Source organism: Cygnus olor, chromosome 2 (genome assembly GCF_009769625.2).
Source record: "Cygnus olor isolate bCygOlo1 chromosome 2, bCygOlo1.pri.v2, whole genome shotgun sequence".
Lineage (NCBI taxonomy): Eukaryota > Metazoa > Chordata > Aves > Anseriformes > Anatidae > Cygnus > Cygnus olor.
The window spans coordinates 138,907,383-138,927,868 of NC_049170.1; the positions used below are offsets into that span (position 1 = coordinate 138,907,383).

General features: G+C 41.1%; 1 protein-coding gene across 2 annotated transcripts in view; it reads right to left on the minus strand.

Annotated features, from left to right (window-relative positions):
• Positions 1–202: 202 nt before the first annotated feature.
• SNX31 (sorting nexin 31) overlaps positions 203–20,486 on the minus strand; it is a 31,154-nt gene continuing 10,870 nt past the window's right edge. The window contains exons 5-14 of one of the 2 annotated variants that reach the window (XM_040548638.1): positions 15,968–16,078; positions 10,593–10,683; positions 8,922–9,009; positions 7,303–7,372; positions 6,676–6,768; positions 5,831–6,034; positions 5,240–5,320; positions 4,164–4,241; positions 3,110–3,169; positions 203–399 (exon numbers count right to left, since the gene is read on the minus strand). In XM_040548638.1, coding sequence (XP_040404572.1) covers positions 304–399; positions 3,110–3,169; positions 4,164–4,241; positions 5,240–5,320; positions 5,831–6,034; positions 6,676–6,768; positions 7,303–7,372; positions 8,922–9,009; positions 10,593–10,683; positions 15,968–16,078 — 972 coding nt within the window. In that variant the 3' untranslated portion in view covers positions 203–303. Of the gene's footprint in view, positions 400–3,109; positions 3,170–3,199; positions 3,560–4,163; positions 4,242–5,239; positions 5,321–5,830; positions 6,035–6,675; positions 6,769–7,302; positions 7,373–8,921; positions 9,010–10,592; positions 10,684–15,967; positions 16,079–20,486 lie in introns of those variants that run through there. The other variant, XM_040548639.1, reaches the window with a different exon arrangement.

Below are 20,486 nucleotides of genomic sequence, written 5' to 3' on the forward strand. Positions count from 1 at the left end.
AATATCTTAACATTTTCGAATTATTTTCTAACTAACAACTCCTTCCCTTTCTTCCCCGCAATTTCAGTCTGGAAAAAAAAGATAAACCACAAAAAAAAAGGCATGTATGCAAGATGTTTCTAGAGTAACACCACCCATCTAACTGTAAAGAATGTTTCACTAGAGTTATAAATTCTATAGAAAAGACCCCTGCAAAGGCAAAGAATGACACTGAAGACTTTTTTCCATATTTTTCAAGCTTTCAGCAATGGGTTTATTATTCCCAGATATTTCATTTTGATAGACAGTATTTAGAATAAGTTGTCACAGGTCCTCTTCTCTTATTTTCTCAAATACACAGTCCTCTTCATTTGGCCTAACCAAAAATCTTTTCCTTGATATAAAACTCGAATGGACTACCTGCAGCAAAACAAATAAACAGTTAAAAGAATGTATACATTTCAGTAATTAGAGATAACTATGAACATAAGCTAGAAAAGCTGATATGATAATATCTAGGTACAATGAATGATCTCTATGTTGGTATTTTGGAGTGAACAGAATTTTTCTGCTGGAACAGGGCACAAGAACAGTTGTTTCTGCTCTTAAGGTTTATTGCAACGTGGTGCAAATTGAATGGCAGGTCCAAATGTTCTAATATCAGTGTTAAATTGTCCGCATGGACATTTGTGCAGGTACTTTCACTGTCTACTGGGCCTTGTAAATCAGATAGACTACTGTTATCACACATTCTTAACTTTAACCATAATACCTGCATAAGTGACACCTACACAAATTAAAAGTTTAGACAGGCAGTCTGAATAGATGCATCATATTCCATCCTCCTCAAAGCTGTCACTGAAATAAGTTATCTATTAAGAATTCTCTACATTTCCTACCGTGAACTGTCTGAAGCTTCCTAACACCACATCACTCAGCTTTTGTAAGGTGCAACCAGGCTATCTATATCCTTACACTGCAGGTAGATGCAGTTTACTGTTTTACTAGGAGAATTTATGACACAGATTTTTTTCTTCTGCCTCTCGCAACAAGGTACCTTGATATATATGTAAAATAAATGTCCCTGAAGCACCCTGCATCTATCACAAACCATGTTGTAATGAGTTCAGAGAATTTATGAAAATTTGGGTTCAGTTTCCTAATACCTTAAAGTTAATTACTTCATACCTCTCTTTTTCAAGACTTTCAAAATATGTAACAGCAAGCTTGCCTAAATGCAGGGACATTCCATAGCACATCCTCACTATCTGCAAAGTCTTCCTGTTGCATGCTAGTTGAATCATTTTGATCTCGATTCAATAGATTGTTCTTAATTTTCCTATTAAATCTTACAGCTGCACTAGATTATCTATTTGAACAAGAATTTACAGGCTCTTACACTGATCTAGTAGCAACAGTATACTGCTACAGGATCACAAAGAAAACCAAAGTTAAATTTTTCTTCCCATGAGTCAGCAGAAAATATTTGGCATGTTTTCACAGTCTTCGGAGAGCAGTCAGTTAAACTTTCAGTCACCTCAGAGGAAAGATTTGTAAGACTCTTGGGAATAGTAATGGGAAAATTTTAAAGACCCAACTGAAATGATGTTATTTTTTTCCCAAATGAGAATGTGCATAGATACAATTTTAATACATTTTCCAAGAACACTGCACAGACAGAGAGGAATAGGAAAGGGAAGCCCTAAGAACCTTAATATTGTGATCACAGCGAAGTTAACTAGCTATGGTTTAAGATTTTATATTAATTGTCTAATAACACAACTTAGTTTGTTTAGACTTAACCCGTTTAAGCTTACTGTATAAAACACTGCGTTGAACAGTGATAGTATGGCATGCTATTCCTCACCATACCTCGACTTTAACAAACAATTTATTCTAATTATTAGCTGTAATTTTCTTAATTTGCCAAGTATCATGTCAATAGCTAGACACTGCACAGGCAAGATGGCTGATTAGCTCAGTTGCTTTATGTTGCCCTTTCCAAGACTGTTCTCACAAAAAAAAAAAATCAGTAGGTGCAACCACAGTCCATCTTGCTCCAAAAGCTAGCAATCAAGGAGCTATTTTAAAGTATGCCCAAGTCAGAACAATTGCCTCAAACCCAGAGTGCTGTGCAACTTAGTCCTTGCTTCACCTGCAGCATCTGAAATTGTACCAGTGAGGCCACTAAAGCACAACCTTCAGTCTTCCTCAGAGGTACAGCAAGTCTACTCAGAAGACATTGTCTCCCTTATTATCATTTGCAACTTATTTGTGAATACAGAGGGCCACACCTAACCTAGAATCCAGCAGTGAGTACAGAGCACTTCAGAGAAAAGGGCAAGAAAACCCACCACACAAGTTAGTTGATTTGCTTATGAAAGACTTGTTGGTGATTTGCTTTGTGCAGTTTAATATGCTTTTTCTAAATATATATCAATTTTTTTTCCTGAATGCAGATTAGATTTTTTTTTTTCTCTTTTAGAATTATTTCCTCCTTGGCTAATTATACACTGTAAGAGAAGTATATATTTTCATTTACTTTACATTATTCCCTTTCCATTTATTTATTGTTTAATACTTAACAAATGACTTAGAAAATTCAACTTTTTTTTAAAGGCCATTTAGCTCTTCAGAAACTATTAGCTATGAATATTGATTACAGCCAATGCAACTTGGAATTACATCTTTTGTGTGACAGGAATGTACACATACAGGTATGTAACATAAATTTTGCAAACAAATACAACTCCCAAATTAATGGAAAAAAAATGAGTGCATAGGCAATCCCAATGCTGAATCCAAGCACAGGTCTGTAAACTACAACAGCTGCATGTGGGTATACACACCTGATCTGTCGTACATTCTGTCTTTCTGTAAACTTTAAATGCCTCATTCAGAAACATTTGCAAAAAAAAAAGAACCAATTTGTCACTAAATCCATCAAACTAAAATAAAATTTTTATTCAGATGTTTCCTCCAAAATTCAGGCTTAGCTCCTTTTCCTACCCAAAGACATTACCATTAAATTCATTATGAGTCTCCTTGTCCATTAAAAACAGATTGGGCTAAATACCATTAGCAAGCAAGACACACTATATTTACATTTTGGAAACAATTTCTCACTAACCTGTTTCTGTTGGATGCTGGATTTCTTACTATTTTTCATGGATTCAAGCATTTCAGACTCCTAAATAGATTAAAAAGTTTAACTTTTACAATAAGTTTAAATGCTCCCCAAGTACTCAAAGTATGTTGAGTAAATCAGCAGTTTAACCCAGTATAAACAATGCAGGAAATAAACTGGCATATTTACCCTTTTCTCATAATTCTGTTCGTAATCAAGGCTACCCAAGTATAATCAGCAGCTGAAGATTTTAATTATGAAGATGAACATTCATTATTTACTGAGCCTCCATTACAAATAAACTTACAATGCAATAGATCAAAACTTTTCCAAAATTGATTGGTCTTTTCTTCTACTTCACCTATAGTTTAAAGCTATGAAAAAACATGTTCATTACCTCACTGCTCACTAATCAGCATGGTTCTAGAAGATCAGTTTTCTTTCCTTTGTTTTCTCACAAGTTTTCAGAAAGCAAACATTAAGAGTCTTTACATGTCACAAGGTTAAAAAAAGGCATTATTAATGCTAGAGATTTAATAAAATATCTAAACATATTTTCACCCATAAGGCCTACACAAAAGACAGAAGAAGTATTTTAGCTAGAGATTGCTCTCCTATTTTATTAACACTTTATTTTAAACCAAAAAGTAGCTCTGTGTGAATGTCAGATCTCAAATTGGTCTAACATTTCAACAGATGGAGCAAGCAAATGAAGTGGTGAAGAAGTGAAACCCAGATATGGATAGAACAGGGTACAGCAGAACATAAGAAATTATGCCAGAAGTGTCCTTTATTGTGTGCAGTAAGAATGAAAGTCAAAGAATGCAAAACAGACTATTAAAACTGCAGTGACAAACCACCTTTAACATTCAGAACAAATACTATTTTCAGTAAAACAGAACAGAGATGTACAGTCAAGTAATTCTGTACTGAAATGCTGGAACATACAAGACCCTTTCATCAATGGGACTTTTCTTAGCACATTTAAAAGAATGATAGCAGTAGCAGTTTTGTTTACTTTAAATACAAATTCAGGCACCTACACACACATGCTCACCATTTCTGGGACTTTGTTGGTTTCTTTCATCATCTGTTCCAATATCATTTTCTTCAAGCAGCTGCTGAGCAGAAAGGCCTGAAGAGGATATACAAGAAAACATTCCAATTTCTTCTGTTAAAAGATGTACTTGACTTCCACTCCTCTTCCACCTGGAAATTATCATCCCTAACTGGAGAACGATTACTTTCCTAATTCAGTTAGTTTTACTCTGTGCTCAACATCCTTTCCATGCACCATACTAGCTGCAGTTGGTTAAAGTCCAGCCTCAGCACGACTAACTTTCAAGGCACTGTTCAGAGAGCACAATAAGAGTTTCTGTGACTGGTGAAGCAGGTTATTCTCTCTAGCTGCCTGTGGTTCCTACCTTAAAGGCTGCCAAGTTGCACCAAAGCCTAAGCAAGTTTAATCAAATGTGGACCATCAGCATCAAGAACACTTCAACAAATGAAGCAAGCTGGAGTTTACAGGCACTCAGCCCTGCTTAGAAATCAAAGCTTTGGTGATTATACCAGATGGCTTTACCAGTGGTTTGTAGACTAGATCAGGGTTGCATCTTGCACAGCTAATATGACCTGAGCTCTATGTGCTCATCCCACATAACATTAGGGAGGAATGGCACGCTATAAAAACCTAATTAAGGATTATTTATATGTAAGGAAAGCACTATGATGTCACATATTCACACCCTCTATTAACCAGTATTATTAAGGCATATTTGAACAACAGGATTTATTGTGGAAGTTGAGAGCCTTTGACCTTAGGTGGGTCTGACCAGCTAATGATTTTGGATACTTATTGAGTCCAGTGAGTAAATGGCACTTCCGTGTTCCATCCCAGCCTTGCTGCTGAGTGCTAGACAACATTTCTCTCACCATGGAAAATATTTATATAAAATCTCTTCCCCATATATTAGAAAATCAAATGCTTTGCCTCAGATAACTGTACCAAGGCTAACCTGCTTGAAAATATAGCTGCTGCACTTGGGTAGAAATGGACTAATGACTTCTGAAGATCCCCTTGGCTGTAAGATTACATTTTACTCTGATCCTTTCCTAAAAGGAAAGAGAACTCACCTGCTTTGTGTACAAAATTATCCACTCCCATGTGCCTGAATCATTGTACTCAAATCTGAACTCCAGAGTGTCTTCTTCACCCTGGAAAAACATTGAACACAAGAAACAGCATAAAGGTGTTCAGCCTTAAATCAGAATTAGTCAATCAGGTTCATTTCATACAGTATATAAATAAAATGGCTGAAGATCTGTACCAGAACAATTCTCCTCGTAGGGGGAAGCAAGTGGGAGGAAGGAAGGGGAAGCCTTTGCAAGCGTAAAGTTGGTTAGAACAGTTCTTTTGCTCCCACACAAAATGCTCTGCCAGCTCCCCCTTCAATAAGAATGGAGAAGGGTAGGAAAATTACGATAAGGCATGCCAGGGAAGGAAGAAAAACAGAGTAAGGCTAGATGGTTTTAAATTATTATTTATATATATTTACTGCTGTAAAGATTGACAAGGGAGTTTGTTCTAGGATAGGTTTGGAGAGGAATATTAGCAGATGGGGGTGATTTAAAACAATCTCCCTCCCCAGACTTGCCATTGCCTGATAGCCTTAGTTTTCACACAGAAAAAGTGAATTTAGATACAAACTCAGTTTAAGTACTTACAAGAAAAGTAACCTGCCAACTTCTCAACCTGTTGATTTTAAAGCTGACCTCTTTGGTTTGGTTAGTGGGCAATTTTATGCAACAGTTTATCTCATTATTTCCTGCATAGATTTCAGCTGAGCAGCCTACTTCTGGATAGTCACAAATGCAAGGATCAAGCCGTACATATCCATAGAACTGCACGTCTCGAATCTTCTCCAGGAACTGCAGCAGAAAGACAGAACTAAAATTATTTGCTGTAGAGGCATGTGAAATCTAGTGATTTGGAAAGAAGTGGGCTGTGAAGCCTATCTTTCAGATTCCTAATCCTCTCTTTCTCCTGGGTGGACACGGATTTACCATAAAGTGTCCATGCTTGATTCAGAGAATAGAGTTCGTAGACCTTAGCAACTCCCCCCACTCCACGCAGTATGATTAGCCAGGTCTTTGGAGTGCTTCTCCACCATGCTGAGGGGAAGAAGTAAAACTAACCAGTAGGAAATACTGTGAACAGCTATCCCAGCAGTCTGAATTTCCATTTCATTTCCTAAACTTACGCCCAACCTTAGCAACTTATTTTGGCCATAGGAAGACAGGATTCACGGTCAAGATTCTTGCTAGCCCTTGGGATCCAAGTCATTCTTTTGGGATATTTTAAAATGCTACCAGAGATAGGAACCTCCTTTTCTATTTGGTAGCTCAGTATCTGACCAGGAGACCTGGATCTCTAGCTCAAACCAGTCCACAAAACCTTGCTGTATTTTCAGAGTCATAGCCTCTGACATCACTGCTTTGAAATCCACTCCTTTGATCTGTTTATATTGTTTATAAAATACCATATTACCTTTTAAAAAATAAAATTTTACCTTTGCTTTGTTTGCATTTTTTCGTAGAAATTCAAGCTCTTGCATCTGCCCTTCTGTTGGTTTAACCCAATTCCTCTTAACTTCCTGGATTGCCTTAAAATATTTTTTTTAAATAGCAAAAATAGTCAGCAAAAATGTATTCAAAAATGTATTTCCTTTCACACACACAAGAAAAGACACACCAAAACCATCTTTTTTCCCCCCTCTTAAAAAAAAAAGAGAAGCGACAAGTTTACACTACGCTGTTCTTTCCTCCTGAACAAATAACTCCCAAAGCTAGTACAACCCAACACACCTACATCTGAGAATTCAAAAGTCATATAATGGAAGACTGCCTATACACGGAGGCTCTAAAGTGGACAGATCCCTGTGTGTCTTTTTGTGCAATACTTTTCCCATGCAAAAAACAGAGATGAGATAGTGCCTCTAGTACATGAGTCTGATAACAAAGATCAATAGCTATACCCATCACTTAGAGAAGTGTAACAAGGTAATGTAGACCAGAAACCATTTATAAACATATCTGATATTAATGTAATTATACCAAACATTTCAGGAAGTTGTATAAAGGAAGAAAATAATGTGGAGAAGTTAGTTTTTAAAATTCTGAAGAGGTTTCAGTTTTACCTGCATATATAACAAATTAATTGAAGCTTTACAATCTGTCAGCAGCGCATCAAGAGAAGGATCCATATACCTATTCCATGCCAAGGGGGAAAAAAGGTAATAAAATATGAAGTTTCTTAATATAACCCTTAGATTTTTCAACTAAATATGATGGGATCACAGCCCAGAGAGCAACCATTACCTACCAGGTTATAAAAAACAATCCTGGTTTTGAAGTGTTACTCTATTCATTATTTATACGTTGTCGTAAAATGGAAATGACCTTTAGTTTGGATATCCAACCTTTCCACTTTGATTTTAGTGGTACCAAACCTAACAATTACAACTTTAAACTAAAACTTTCTTCCTCCTTTTCCTTGAACAACCCATGCCTTACCTACATAAAAATTGACAAGGTTCTCAGAGCATCTACCACCATTGCTGTGGGGCTGACGTACAAGAGCTAGCCTTGAGCCAACTAGCTCTGGTACCAACTGTAGTATAACTGTGATTTATAAGGTCACATATAAGGAAACAGAGAAAGCTTTGTAGAGGCCAAGCTCTAGCCCAGTAGATTTAAACCAGACAAGTTATAAGCATTAAAAAACAGATTTCTACATAACTGCAAGCCAAGCAACTTTGCTCGCCGCCACCAAAAGACACCCCTTTCTTCCACCCCTGCTCCCAACCACACTCCTTGCTCTAAGCATTCATCTGATGCAGACAATTCAACTCACTAAGCCTGCTATTAGCTTTCTTCTTTTTCATTGTATGGAGAAGTAGACCAGACCACAACCACACCAATGAGCCATTAGACTGGTTCAGCTAAATTGCTTAGCTGCACCTTCAGGGCACCCTTTGACAAGCAGGACTTTGGCACCAGACTCCCTGTCCCCAGGGTTTATCCTCACCCACAACCCAGCACAGCTGTTTGCTGCACAGCAAGTGAGGCTGTAGGTCTGACCCAGGCTGAAATATAAGCCAGCAAAAAACAAAACAAGAAAACAAACAAACAAAAATAAGTGTCCAGCAACTTGTTTTTATCTTCAGTTAGTTCCCCAGTCCAGTTCAGCATGTCTCCCCACACAATTCTGTCAGCACAACTGAGCTGAGGTGTGAGCAAACGAAGGGGGAAGAGTGCTCTGTTGCTCACAGGCTGCTTACCAAAATAAATGCTCAAAGCTATTGCTCCAGGTGTTTTGTGTATTAGCATGTAGAAGTGAACGTGTTAGATAATCAGCAATCTATCTCTGCCCAAACTGAGCTGCAGCTTGCAACTCTGAACTCAGAGTTCTTTTATATTGCTTTATGTGTATATACCCATTTGTGGTCACTGCATTATGCAGGTAGAAGAATTAGGAGTGGAGCAGCCACAAAACACCTCTCATCTATATTCTGGAAGTGGGAGAATAAATATCTTGCTGCAGCAAAAGATGCTTCAGGAATACTGTAGTGATAAAATTAAAAACATGCAGAGACATAGAAAGCAGTCAATCCCAATACCAAACCGGCCTCAGAATACAACAAGTTGCTGAGACGTAAAGACTTTGTAAATAAGTTATTCAAAGGATTTCTTCCTTTGACTCTGTTTATAGCAGTTGCCATGCATCTTGCTAGTTTCTCTTAAGCTTCTTGCTCACCACTTTCTGATCCCAAGCTTACAGTCCAACTCTTTCATGCTCTGAAGACTTACATAAGGAAGTTCAAATTCTGCCACTTTTTTCACCACTGGGAAAAGGAAAAACAAAAAGAAAAAAATATTTTGTGAAATCTAGTGAAATATCCCAGCTATTCTCATATTTCAGTTAGTGCTGATTAGCAGTGTGCTTTTGGAGAAGCACTTCACAAGCACAAATTCTGTGTTAAAATAAGGTGAGAGGTTAGTTAGCTGAGTCTAAACTCATGTAGCTCTGTTACTTGCAGAGTATCTATACTCCCTCAGATAATACTCTTACAGAATATCCTTCTCTCTATACAAAGCTAAGCAGGATAGATATTTCTGCACTTAAAGATGTGTAGATGCAAGCTTCCAAGACTGGTATCTTTCTTGAATGGAAGACCAGAGAAGAGCACTTTAACTAATGTAAAGGAAGAAAAGCATGCAGCTTTTCAGGGGTCACTGCTTTCCTGTAAATACCACAATTCAGCAGAACATCTCAACATGATTTTTAGCGTGAGCTTCGGTATTTCTTGGGAGTGGACTGTGGGTTACTTTTGGACTTAATGCGATTGTGAAGAATATCAAAGATGCATAAAAACGTAATCAATTAAAAATCTTTTCTGTTCTCATGTGTATCTAATTATATCACAATACAAGGAAAAAAGAAATCCATCTGTGGCTGCACTAGAACAGCATGTAAAATGTGTTATATCTGGACACATTTGAGACTGTGACAGTCAGGGATTCTGTGCACTCAGCAAGTCCTTTCACAGGCAGAGAGAACAGGGGGACGTGGGAATGATAAATAAGATAGACACAGACAGTAAGCTGCCTACCCCGCTGAGTAAGCCTGAGTTTACTACTGGACCTTTGCCTTGAAAAGGTTTACAAGAGCATCAACATATTTATGCCAACGAGAAGTCTGAAAAATCTAAGTGACTTGTCAAGGTCACACAGAGTGGCTGCAATGCCCAGCTTCACTCCAGTCAACAGCATAGACAGGATTCACATCCGTGGTTTGGCCCCAGCCTATCCAAATCCCAGGTCTGAATCCAGCCTCATCCACTTGGGGAAAAGGACATCAGCAGACCAATGAGAACATAAAAGACCCCTCACATTTTATGACTATAAAGAGACTCACAATTCAGATTTACAGCTTGCTCATCACTATCGCATTTAAACTTAGTTAAGAAATGAAGCATGTCATGGTATAAAGGAAAGCAAGCCACAGACATTGTTTATAAATATAACAAAAGAGTTTCCGGTCCCATTGTTAAACTCAGCATGCGATCTGTGAATTACAAAGTGGTTTATGTAGGTATAGCATCTGATTAAATGCCTACCCAGAAGATACACCTAATAGTTCCCATGTGGTAAAGTTGCTACATGTCTTGTAAACAGCAAGGGGCACGATAGTCATATGTGAGAGTCTCTCCCCTGCACCACACCTCTCTGCTGCCGTACTTTGTTCCACACTTCTTCCCAGAAAGTAGCAGCTGAGCCATCCAGGGAACGAGCCTGAGGGGGTTTGTCAGACAGGATGGGTCTTTCAGCCTAAGGAGGCTCATGTAGACTGTTCAGAGGTTCCAGGATCAGTCACTCCAACAAAAAATCGGAGGGAGGGCCAAGTTAAGTACTCTCAGCAGCTTACCAGACAGGGCTCCATCATCACGATCTTGAATGAAAAAGAAGGTGAAGTATTTTATTAATTCTCTTGCTAACCCCATCTTGCATGACATAACCTTTAAAAACAAAAAAGACAGAATGTTAGCTATCCACTAGCATGAATAACGAAGAGATGTTCAGTTCAGTACCTATTAAAGTAACTTAATTTTTAAAATTTCCCATATGTTCTATTTAACTGCTCATTTGAAAGCAAGTAGAACCTTTCCCACGTTGCAGTATTTGAGTTTCTGAGGAGTTTCATAAGTTTCAAAAGGAATGTAAAAGCGTAGTAAAACTGAAAATATTTTGTACTCTGACATACATTTAAGTGTACTCTAATGCAAGGCATCTGCCCTGTTACTCCAGATCTTTACTATCAAATCCTCAAATCTTCTTGTACAGTAATCATTGTATTCTCTGTCCAAATAACAATCTTCAAGAGCATCACAAATAAATATTTCTAAACAATTTGTATATTTTCCAAGCTGTAGAGTTGCACTATAATTGTAGTATTGCACTTCTAGGAAATACCTAACCCTTCTCTGAAAGCAACAGGCATGCTTGCAGGTTTCTGCACTTCTGTGCAAAGGCTTCTGTCAAGAGTAGACTTGGGCTCTGTTGACCTTTCATTATTGACAGCGCATAAGAAGGAAAAATCTTACCCAGCCTGACATTTGGACATGTAATAGCTACATAACTTGATGTGGCCCCTCCACATCTTGTTTTGAAAAAGGACAGAAGTGGCACCTATGAAAAAGCCTAGAAGCGACCTGCAGAACCAGCTGCACAATGGGATAATGGGGACAGAAAAGTCAGGCAGAGGTGAGCACCGTAAAAGCTGGTTCAGACTGGGGCAGACAATCATCTTGTTTTGCTTTAGGTCCTGAAAAAACACCAAAGCATTAGTTAAAGCAGCCATAACCTCAAAGAGCACAGTGCTATTACAGCGTTCCCAGGTTCTGCAGTATCTGTAATCTTTTGAGCTCACTCAGGAAAGTGAGTGTGAGAACAGCAAGAAAACTCTCCACCCCGGAGAACACTCCTGTCGTAGCTCATCTGGCAGATTGTGCAACTTGATAGGGGAGTCATACATTGCTCAGAGAAGCTGGACTTCCTTTTGTCTGAACATGAGGTGGAGGTACTGGTTTTCAGACTTCTTCCATAAGGTGCCAATCCTGAAACATTTCCAGCTCCATGTCACACTGAAAGCATTGTAAATTCACTCATCTCCGCAGTTCAGAAGGGTTTTCCCCCAGCTGTACCAGCTGGTTTGGAAAGCAGACATGTTTTTGTCCACAGAAAAAGCAGACAAACTAAATATAGGTTGACAAGAATCGCTCCAAGTTAAAATTAAGAAACATATTTGAGGTTTTCCTTATCCTTGTTAATATCAGGGCTGTTACCGGAGAGGGCAGCAGAGCGTACAACATGTTTGCCTCACACTCATCACCAGGATGGGAAGAAACTTTCAGAAGTTCAAACACAAAAACAAAGAAGTGAACAATCAGCAGCACCATCTTTTATTCTGTCTGCCTCTGTGCTAAGAAGTCCCCACAAATTACTTGAAATTGGCCACAAAACTTCAACATATGACCCCTTAGTTGCATAATTCTAACTGAACCAGATGGCATTTCCCAGGAAAGTCAGGCATATTATATTCAGCAGGATTTTGAATTATTTCATTTCTTGGATCGAGGCATAGTCTGGTATTTGTTGGTCCGAGCACGATCAACGATGCTGCGGAGTGACAGCTGCAAAATCTACTTCCATTGCAAAAGGACAGTGAATGTAGAAGCACATCTACAGTGAGGAAACCTAAATACTTCCTAAAAGTCCTGTCTTGTCTTTAAGACCACCAGAGAAGAAATGGTGTCTGCAGTGTATCAAATGTATTTGTTTCTTTAAAATACTACAAAAACATTAAGCCTCTATAAATGCAATATACAAAGCAATGTACAATGTTGCTGTCTGGCTTTGAAATTCCCTTGATCCACTGTAAAATTAACAAGGTTATCAAGCCCAAATTATTAGCGTTTTTAAAGCGTATTGGCAAATCCTTTCCTTACTCAAGGTCCTTATGCAAATTTCCTACCTGAAATGTCTCCTTACTTCTTCCACCCTATTAGCACCAACTTCCCTCTTCCCCAAATCAAAATTCCTATCTCCTTGCTGCCTCCAACACTTTTTTGCCTTCAGCATCTCCCACCCGATTCTCAGCCTCCGCAAGTCTCCTCTTGCGGGGTCTAAGGCCGGCTCTGACACTTCCCTTCCCCTGGAAGAACCGGTCCCAGCATTGCCCCAGGAGATGCAAACCCCATGGCAGAACAAAGCCAGCTGCCTTCACACAGCAACAGGTTACCCTGCGTTATCCAGCTCACGATAACCGTGCACGGATGCTGTGTGCTCTGCAGACAGGCTAATACGTAGCAGCTTGGAGGAGGGCAGCGATTATTGCTGCTATGATTAGGGAATGGGAGGAACCAAGGATGAGGCTTCAACCTTGCCCGTGCACACATACACACATACTTACAGTGTGCAGAACCACTGTTGCTCCTCCTCTCCAGGTATGTGGCAGAAAACCCAGCAGAAATTTTCAAGCACAAGCCAGCCAGTTGTGTCGACAACATTTGGTTGCTACTAGCTTCACAATTTAACTAGCAATTGTTTACTATATGGGTCACAACAGCTGTTACAGACATCCCAGAGCCACAGTGCTAGAATCGTGCCAATGTTGCAAAGGAAGTCGCAGTTTCACAAGTAAACGTCAGGGGACACAGAACAAGTAAAGGAGAATCATGCAGAAAAGCCAAGACTTTCTAATTGCACGGTAACTTTTCACAACAGTGTACTACTTAAGACTTAAGCCAAGACTAGGCCATCACTTTTTACTACAGAGTTCAAGCTCTCTCACCTAAACTGCCAAAATCACAGAATCATTAAGGTTGGAAAAGACCTCCAAGATCACCTGGTCCAACCATCCCCCTACCACCAATGTCACCCACTAACCCATGTCCCTAAGCACCACGTCCAACCTTTCCTTGAACACCCCCAGGGACGGTGACTCCACCACTTCCCTGGACAACCCGTCCCAATGCCTGACTGCTCTTTCTGAGAAGAAATGTCTCCTGATTGTTTTAATTGTTGAAGAGTAGTGCTTACATTGAGTCAAGGACCTTTCAGCTTCTGACACTGCCCTGCCAGCGAGGAGGCTGGGGGTGCAGGAGGAGATGGGAGGGGACAGACCCAGGACAGCTGACCCCATCTGGCCAAAGGGGTATTCCATACCACATGGTGTCATGCGGAACAATTAATATGGGGGGCGCTGGCCAGGGAGGGTGGGGACAGGACCAGCTGCTGGGGGATAGGTTGGGCATCAGTCAGCGGGGGGTGAGCAATTGCATTGTGCATCACTTGTTTTGTACACATTATTATTAGTAGTACTACTATCATTATTATTCTGGGACTTTGCTCCCCCAGCCTCTATCTACAGGTTCAGGGAAACGAAAGTCTTGGGAAGCCCAAGTAGCAGTGCAGACGGAGGCAAAGAAGTTGCTGAGTACCTCAGCCTTCTCCATGTCAGTCGTTACCAATTACTCAGATACAGAAACTCGCTCCTAATATGAGAAATTAGCCACCCATAATCGCTTACACACTACTATTTTCACCCCTCAGTCTATTTTCACAAATGTTAAAGGCGCGTGGTGACCCTCGGGGACTCCTCCTGTCACCCCAGCGCAGCAACCCGAAGGAAGCTGGGTCCTCTCTTGTGCTCTTCCTCCAGGCTCTGTGCACGAGATGCCACCTCTCGCACAGGGGCTGGGGGATGGGAAAGAAGCACTCGCACAACCCCTGAGAATCGGCAACAGAGTTCTTTATTGCCGGGACATCTTGCAGGTGAGGCCGCAGAATGTCCGTGGTGTTTGGTGGCTCCAAGCTAATGCTTGGGATGGAGCCTGCGAGACGAGTAGGAAGCTCGCTGGGCACTGCTGCGACGCTGTTTCAGCGCTCGGATGGCAGGTAGCAAAGACATGCCGGGGTAGTTCCAGGTCTGCTCTGGCTGAGGTGGATCCACTTCCATTGGTTCCTCCACATCTGGTGGATCCATCTCCATGGGCTCCACGGTGTTTGGCAGAAGGACAAGCCAGTCCTTGCCCAGGACTGCCCAAATGGGATGCCTTCCATCAGGGATGTTTTCAGGCCAGGGTGCAGAACCAGGGGGTCGTCCAGTTCCACGCCGAGGTCCCATGCCACTGTCCAGTTGATTTCCATGCATGGGTTCAACGTTGCCGTCTGTTTCACGGCCATGGTTGGGTCCCACACTGTGTTCTGGACGATTGGCATGCCTCCGCTCCATGCGGCTGTCTGCCTGGCGCTCCTGCCTTTGCCCCAAGCCACCGTTGTTCCAGTGGTTAGGCCCAGGCCCCCTGTCGCTGTATGTGTGAGGGGCCGGCCTGTTCCCTGCGTCGTTGCGGTGCCAATGGTACCGCCTGTAAGTGTCTGTGGGCTCCGCACCAGAGGTCCCTCGAGCACTGGTGTCAGTTGTGCTGCAGGCGCTTTCCCTCTGCCCACGACACTTCTGCTCGTTAGGTGTGTTCCTTCTCGGTGCTTCCTTGGACTGCATAGCTGTCCTCTCACACCGAGGAGGCCTGCCGCTCGCCTTGCTGTTTCTAGTTGTCTTCCCGCCACACAAGATGGCTGTCAGAGCGCCTAGAAGCTCAGCGAATGGTGGGCCAGCTGCAGGGGTCCTGTTTTATAGGGCCCAGAGCAAAGGCGGGGCAGTGGTGGCCACTGTGACCTCAGCAAGGCTCTGTGATGGAGTGGCCCACACGTGGCCAAAGGCAGCTCTGTTGGGAGCGGCCTGGAAGATGCCCTCACATGGAAGGGGGAGGGTTGGGTGGGCTGAGGGCCCCTTTTTTCTTTTTCAACCTTCATTAAGGTTGAAAGAGACCTCCAAGATCATCTGGTCCAACCATCACCCTACTACCAATATCACCCACTAAACCATGTCCCTAAGCAACAGGTCCAACCTTTCCTTGAACACCCCGTGTCCCCCAAAAGGAAAAAATAAAAATTATTTTCTGATTCTATCATAAACGAAGGAAACTTTAAATTGACAGCAAAATGCCACAGAAGGAGAGGGAATATAACATTAGGGAGATATATTTATGAACAAGCATAAGAACCAGTGCTCATCTGCAAAATCAGGAACACCCCCAGCACAACAGAACCCTCAAAACCCACAGAATGTATTATTGTATTTCCTCAGATAGAGTAAAACTCCCTTTCTTGACTGAAATGATCTCCATTTTTGCCCACTTCTCACAAATGGAAAATTTCCACACGATTCTAGAAACCCATTACCTGTAATATTCTTTCTGCAGTGTCTGATGTCTGGATATCAAGAGTAATATTGCTGCCATCAGCAAGGTAAACATCCAGAAATGCTCTCTGGGTTTGGATCTTAAATGTAGCCTGTTAGGTAGAAACAGAACATTGTTTTATTGCTTCCCATATTGCTGGCGTGCTTCTGAAGATGCTGATGCTCCATTTCTCTATTTACTCCAGCAAAATTAGCAATTAAAATCACTGTTTACTAAACAATAAGTTACTGAAATTACTGCTAGAGCTTGCAGATGACAAACAAAAAAAACAATCATGAAGAATAGCCAGTGGGAAGATATTGCAGAATCAAGGGAGGGTCATTTTGATGTTAAGCTGAGCATGGGTTACTTCATGCCTGTGTCTGTAGGAACAATATAGTCACTATCCTAGGAAGCAGAGAGACTAAGAAGGGGAGGTGGATAAACAGCTATATGTGAATATTCAAAGCCTCAATCTTGCCAAAAGGAAAAATGCAGCCCTGTACCTGCAAATAGGAAAACCTCAAGTGAGATTAACAAGGTTATGATATCCTAATACAACAGAACCACTGCCACTGGAATACTCTGCAGTACCAGAGCCCAGGGTTCAAGAACACCACAAATGGGGAGAGGATGCAAAGAAGAAACCTAAAAGCACTATGAGGCCTGTTTTCTCACAACCTAAATAAGCGACCTCAGAGGTCTTTCTTATGTCTAGACATAAGAAAAACGTGATTTTCAATCTGGAAAACAAACGCACAGAAGTCAGATCCATTGGCTGTCAGCAAACGGTAGACACGGTGGGATTAGAAGCAAGACATATTTCTAACGGTGAGGTAGCACATGGGAATGGTGTGTTCTCCGCTCTCTAGATGATTTTCCATAGCTCAAACTCGGAAAGCCCCGTGCCATGCTATGCATGAGAACTCAGACTTACTTGTTGCAAGAGGAGAGACACTAGTTTGAGAATTCCCTTGGGGATGTGTCTGGATGAGGTGGCAGAAACTCATTGCTGCAGCTCCTTTTCCTGTTGACTGCCCTGTATCAGAGGACAACAATGGCCCTTCGAGCATTTTTATTAAGTAAGGAGAAATACTTCCCTTGAGATTCAAAGTGGAGGAAAATACTGTAATTGCACATACTGCATGCAACATTAAATTTTAATTTCTCATATCCACCTCTGCTAGCTGATGGAGGATACAGAAAACTCCCTGAGAGCTATTAGGTGTCAAATACTCTTGGTATCTTGCTGCAGGCTTCATGGTGCCTGTACATAGCAGCCTCTCCTGACCCCTGACATGTCAGCAGGAGCTGGTGGCAGGACTGACATTTATGCTGTGTGCTCCGTTATCCGTCCCCCTTTGGGTACCCTGGAGAACGTCCAGTCAACTCACTTCACAGATTCATCACTATTTTGGGTCAGAAATACCATATTCTTCAGTTACCTTGAAATAACTTAAATAAGCCAAATGCAAACAGAAATTACCTTGACATACTGAAACATATTACCTTGAAATAACTCTTAAATAAGATCAAATGCAAATAAAATGTATTGTCTTCCAAACGTCTGTTAAGAATATGTTAACAAAAGTTTGTAAAAAGATATATGTCAAGGGGAAGAAAAAAAGTCTTGAAAAAAAAAACACAACGAAACATTCTTATTTAAACAGACTTTCCACAGATTTTCCTAACACCCAGTATCTCACCCGGTATTTCAGATGCATACGCATCTATTTGCATGCATTAAAAAACAAGAGAACTTCTTCTGAGGGCATTAGCCAATGCCCTATCGGAAGTCCTTCTGAAGATCCACTCAGATTTACTCTTTATTCCCAAACTAATTTCCTTCTTACCAGGAAACAGGACTGGTCATTCCTCTTAATTAAAAGAAGCAGTACTTTGCTTTTGTGGAGATATAATAGTCTCACACGTCAGTGGTCACCTCCTCTGCTTACCCGAGGAATTAACTATTTTCCTCAAACTGGAAGGAACAAATGAAGGCAAAAGCAAAGGTTCACCATACACTGCAGTATGCGCTTCTGGGTGTGGGTCTGGCTGCTAACATTGGAACCCAGAGGACACAGCGGACTTAAAGCATCTACTTCTACCAGATCCTCACCACTGCTGCTCTCACAGCCTGGGTACAAGCCACTTCGGCCACTGTGGCAGCCCATGGTCAGAGTGGCTAACATCACTTTACCCTTCTGCCACTCGGAGAGGGAGTCACACCTTGCACCACCCTGTTTGCCACCTCACTACTCCGCAGTGATAAGGGACAGGAGAAAAGCACGATCCAAACTTTGAGTTGCTTCCAAACAGCTTGAATTCTCCAAGAACACCATGCAGCGTATTGGTAAGCAGATTAATTTGAGGATCTACAATAAATGACTCATTAGAGAAAAGAAAATCTCAATTCCATCCAGAATAGTCTCATTAAGGTTTTCTGCTTAATACTTAGGCTAGTGGTTTCCACAGTCTTCTTTTGCATCTGCTTTAATTTCTCATGTATGACTGCACACTGAACTACAGGCACAGCTTCATCTCATGGTCCTAGGGACAAATTCCCTACTTCCTTATCTCTAACTTCTGATAATATTCTCTTACCATGTCTATAGCACAGAAAATCAGAAGAATTATCTTAAACTGTTGAGTTTGGGCATTTTTCCCTCCTTTATCACATGTTTTACCCCAGAAAGCAAAATTGCCCATGCCAGAAACACTGCACATTGTTCAGTGTTATAAATATTTGTGTTTAGCCCCTTATCAGCAAAGTATTGTTAAGACCAAAAACTTACATAAAAACAAAAGGAGGAAACAGTGCAATCTGTAAGGCAGAAGACAGTATTAAATCAAGAAAGACAAATACAGACATGTCCCTAAAACAACATAAAAGAATCCAGAATAAGTCTAAAGCACATATGAAGGGAAGAGTGCTTATCAGCATTAGTGACAATCCATTTAGGGAGGGCACATGGCAGTTACAACCACTTCCAAAATGATCAGAAAAATACTTTTGAAAGAAGTTTGCAGCAGTGAATCAGAAAGGTTCAGATCTTCTCCCAAACTGCTGTTTTAGTTTTAGAAAAAGCATCAGCTCTCACTTCCATCTGCTTGCATCAGGCTCCAACATCTAAGAAAAATTATTGTATTTTGGCAGCTGTACACATCCAGTAGCACTCCACATTTCCTACACTTTTGGTCCTGAAATTCGGGAAACTTGCCATGTAACGAGAATTGCACACTTTCTTGCATTCCTTAATACTGCTTATTCAAATCTTCCCCTACTGCTGCCACTGTTACTGGTGGTAAAATCTCCTGAGACACCTGAACTGCTGCCTGCTCCCCACTTGCCTACCCCAGGAGGCTGAAGCACAGCTCCATCATTAATGTAATACAAAATCATACAGAGCTGCTCAGGGATTTGGGATTTTCTCTGGGGTTTGGTTTTGATGGAAAGAAAAGTTTTGAAAAAAAATGCCTATTGTATAGTTTCCCCACAGGAAACAAAACCAAAAAACAACACTTTCCTTCTAGTTTTCTCCCCAGAAAACAAAGTTGAATGATTCTCTTTTAACAGAAGTCAGCACTAAGCCAAACCCTCTTCAACGTCTCAAGGGCTTTGCTGCTCAGCTAAGAAGCATGGTCCATAGAAGGAGAAAGGGCATGAATGAAGGCTCTTAAGCACAATATCTTTGTAAAGAACAGCAGGTTAGGAGACTGAATTGAATCTTAACATCGAAACAAAAATAAAACAGACGTCTTTGAATTAAAGTTCTTCAGAACTTTCTATGCTAGAGACATCCTCACCACAGCATGCAGCAAAAACTGGAAAGTACAGGGACTTCCCACACGAAATTCAGATTTCTGGCCAGCTGCACTTTTGAAATGGAAGTTCATAAATAAGAAGCCCAGCCTGATTTGATAAGGAATAACATTTTTAGAGCAGTACTGAGATTGGAGATACTCAGCCTAACTTCTATTTGTGCGCACACAAATCCAAATATATTTGTGACTTACTGAGGGTGAGTACAGAGGAATATGTTACACGTGTGCATTCCCCCACCGCGTGCACAAACAGTGAGTGCATTACAATCCCTCAAGGAAACAGCGGCTGCCTGGTCAGAGACAGGGGCTCTACCTAAGAAAATGCAGCCCGTGATCAGAACAGCTTTGACTCCAGGTAACAACTGCAGATTTCTGGGTTACATTTTACATACACTCCCAACAGCATGCACACCACATCTCCCTCAAGTATTTAATCCCTGGCCTCATGCTTGCTCCCAGGAAGGAGAACTGCCTATGTTGGAGTCCTTTGATAAAGGACCACGTAGGAACACTGCTTTGCCTGTTATCAGGCACTGTTTGGCTGTATTTGCTCAAGTACTCAGAAACTTTCCATCTGTGTTTTTGGCAGCACCTGAATACTTTTGTTCATGCTAAAGGCTGCTGCTTACCAGCAGCACAGGCTGGAAGAGGTGATCAAACGAGGTAAAGAGGTCTCAGTGTTTTTCAGAAATGCA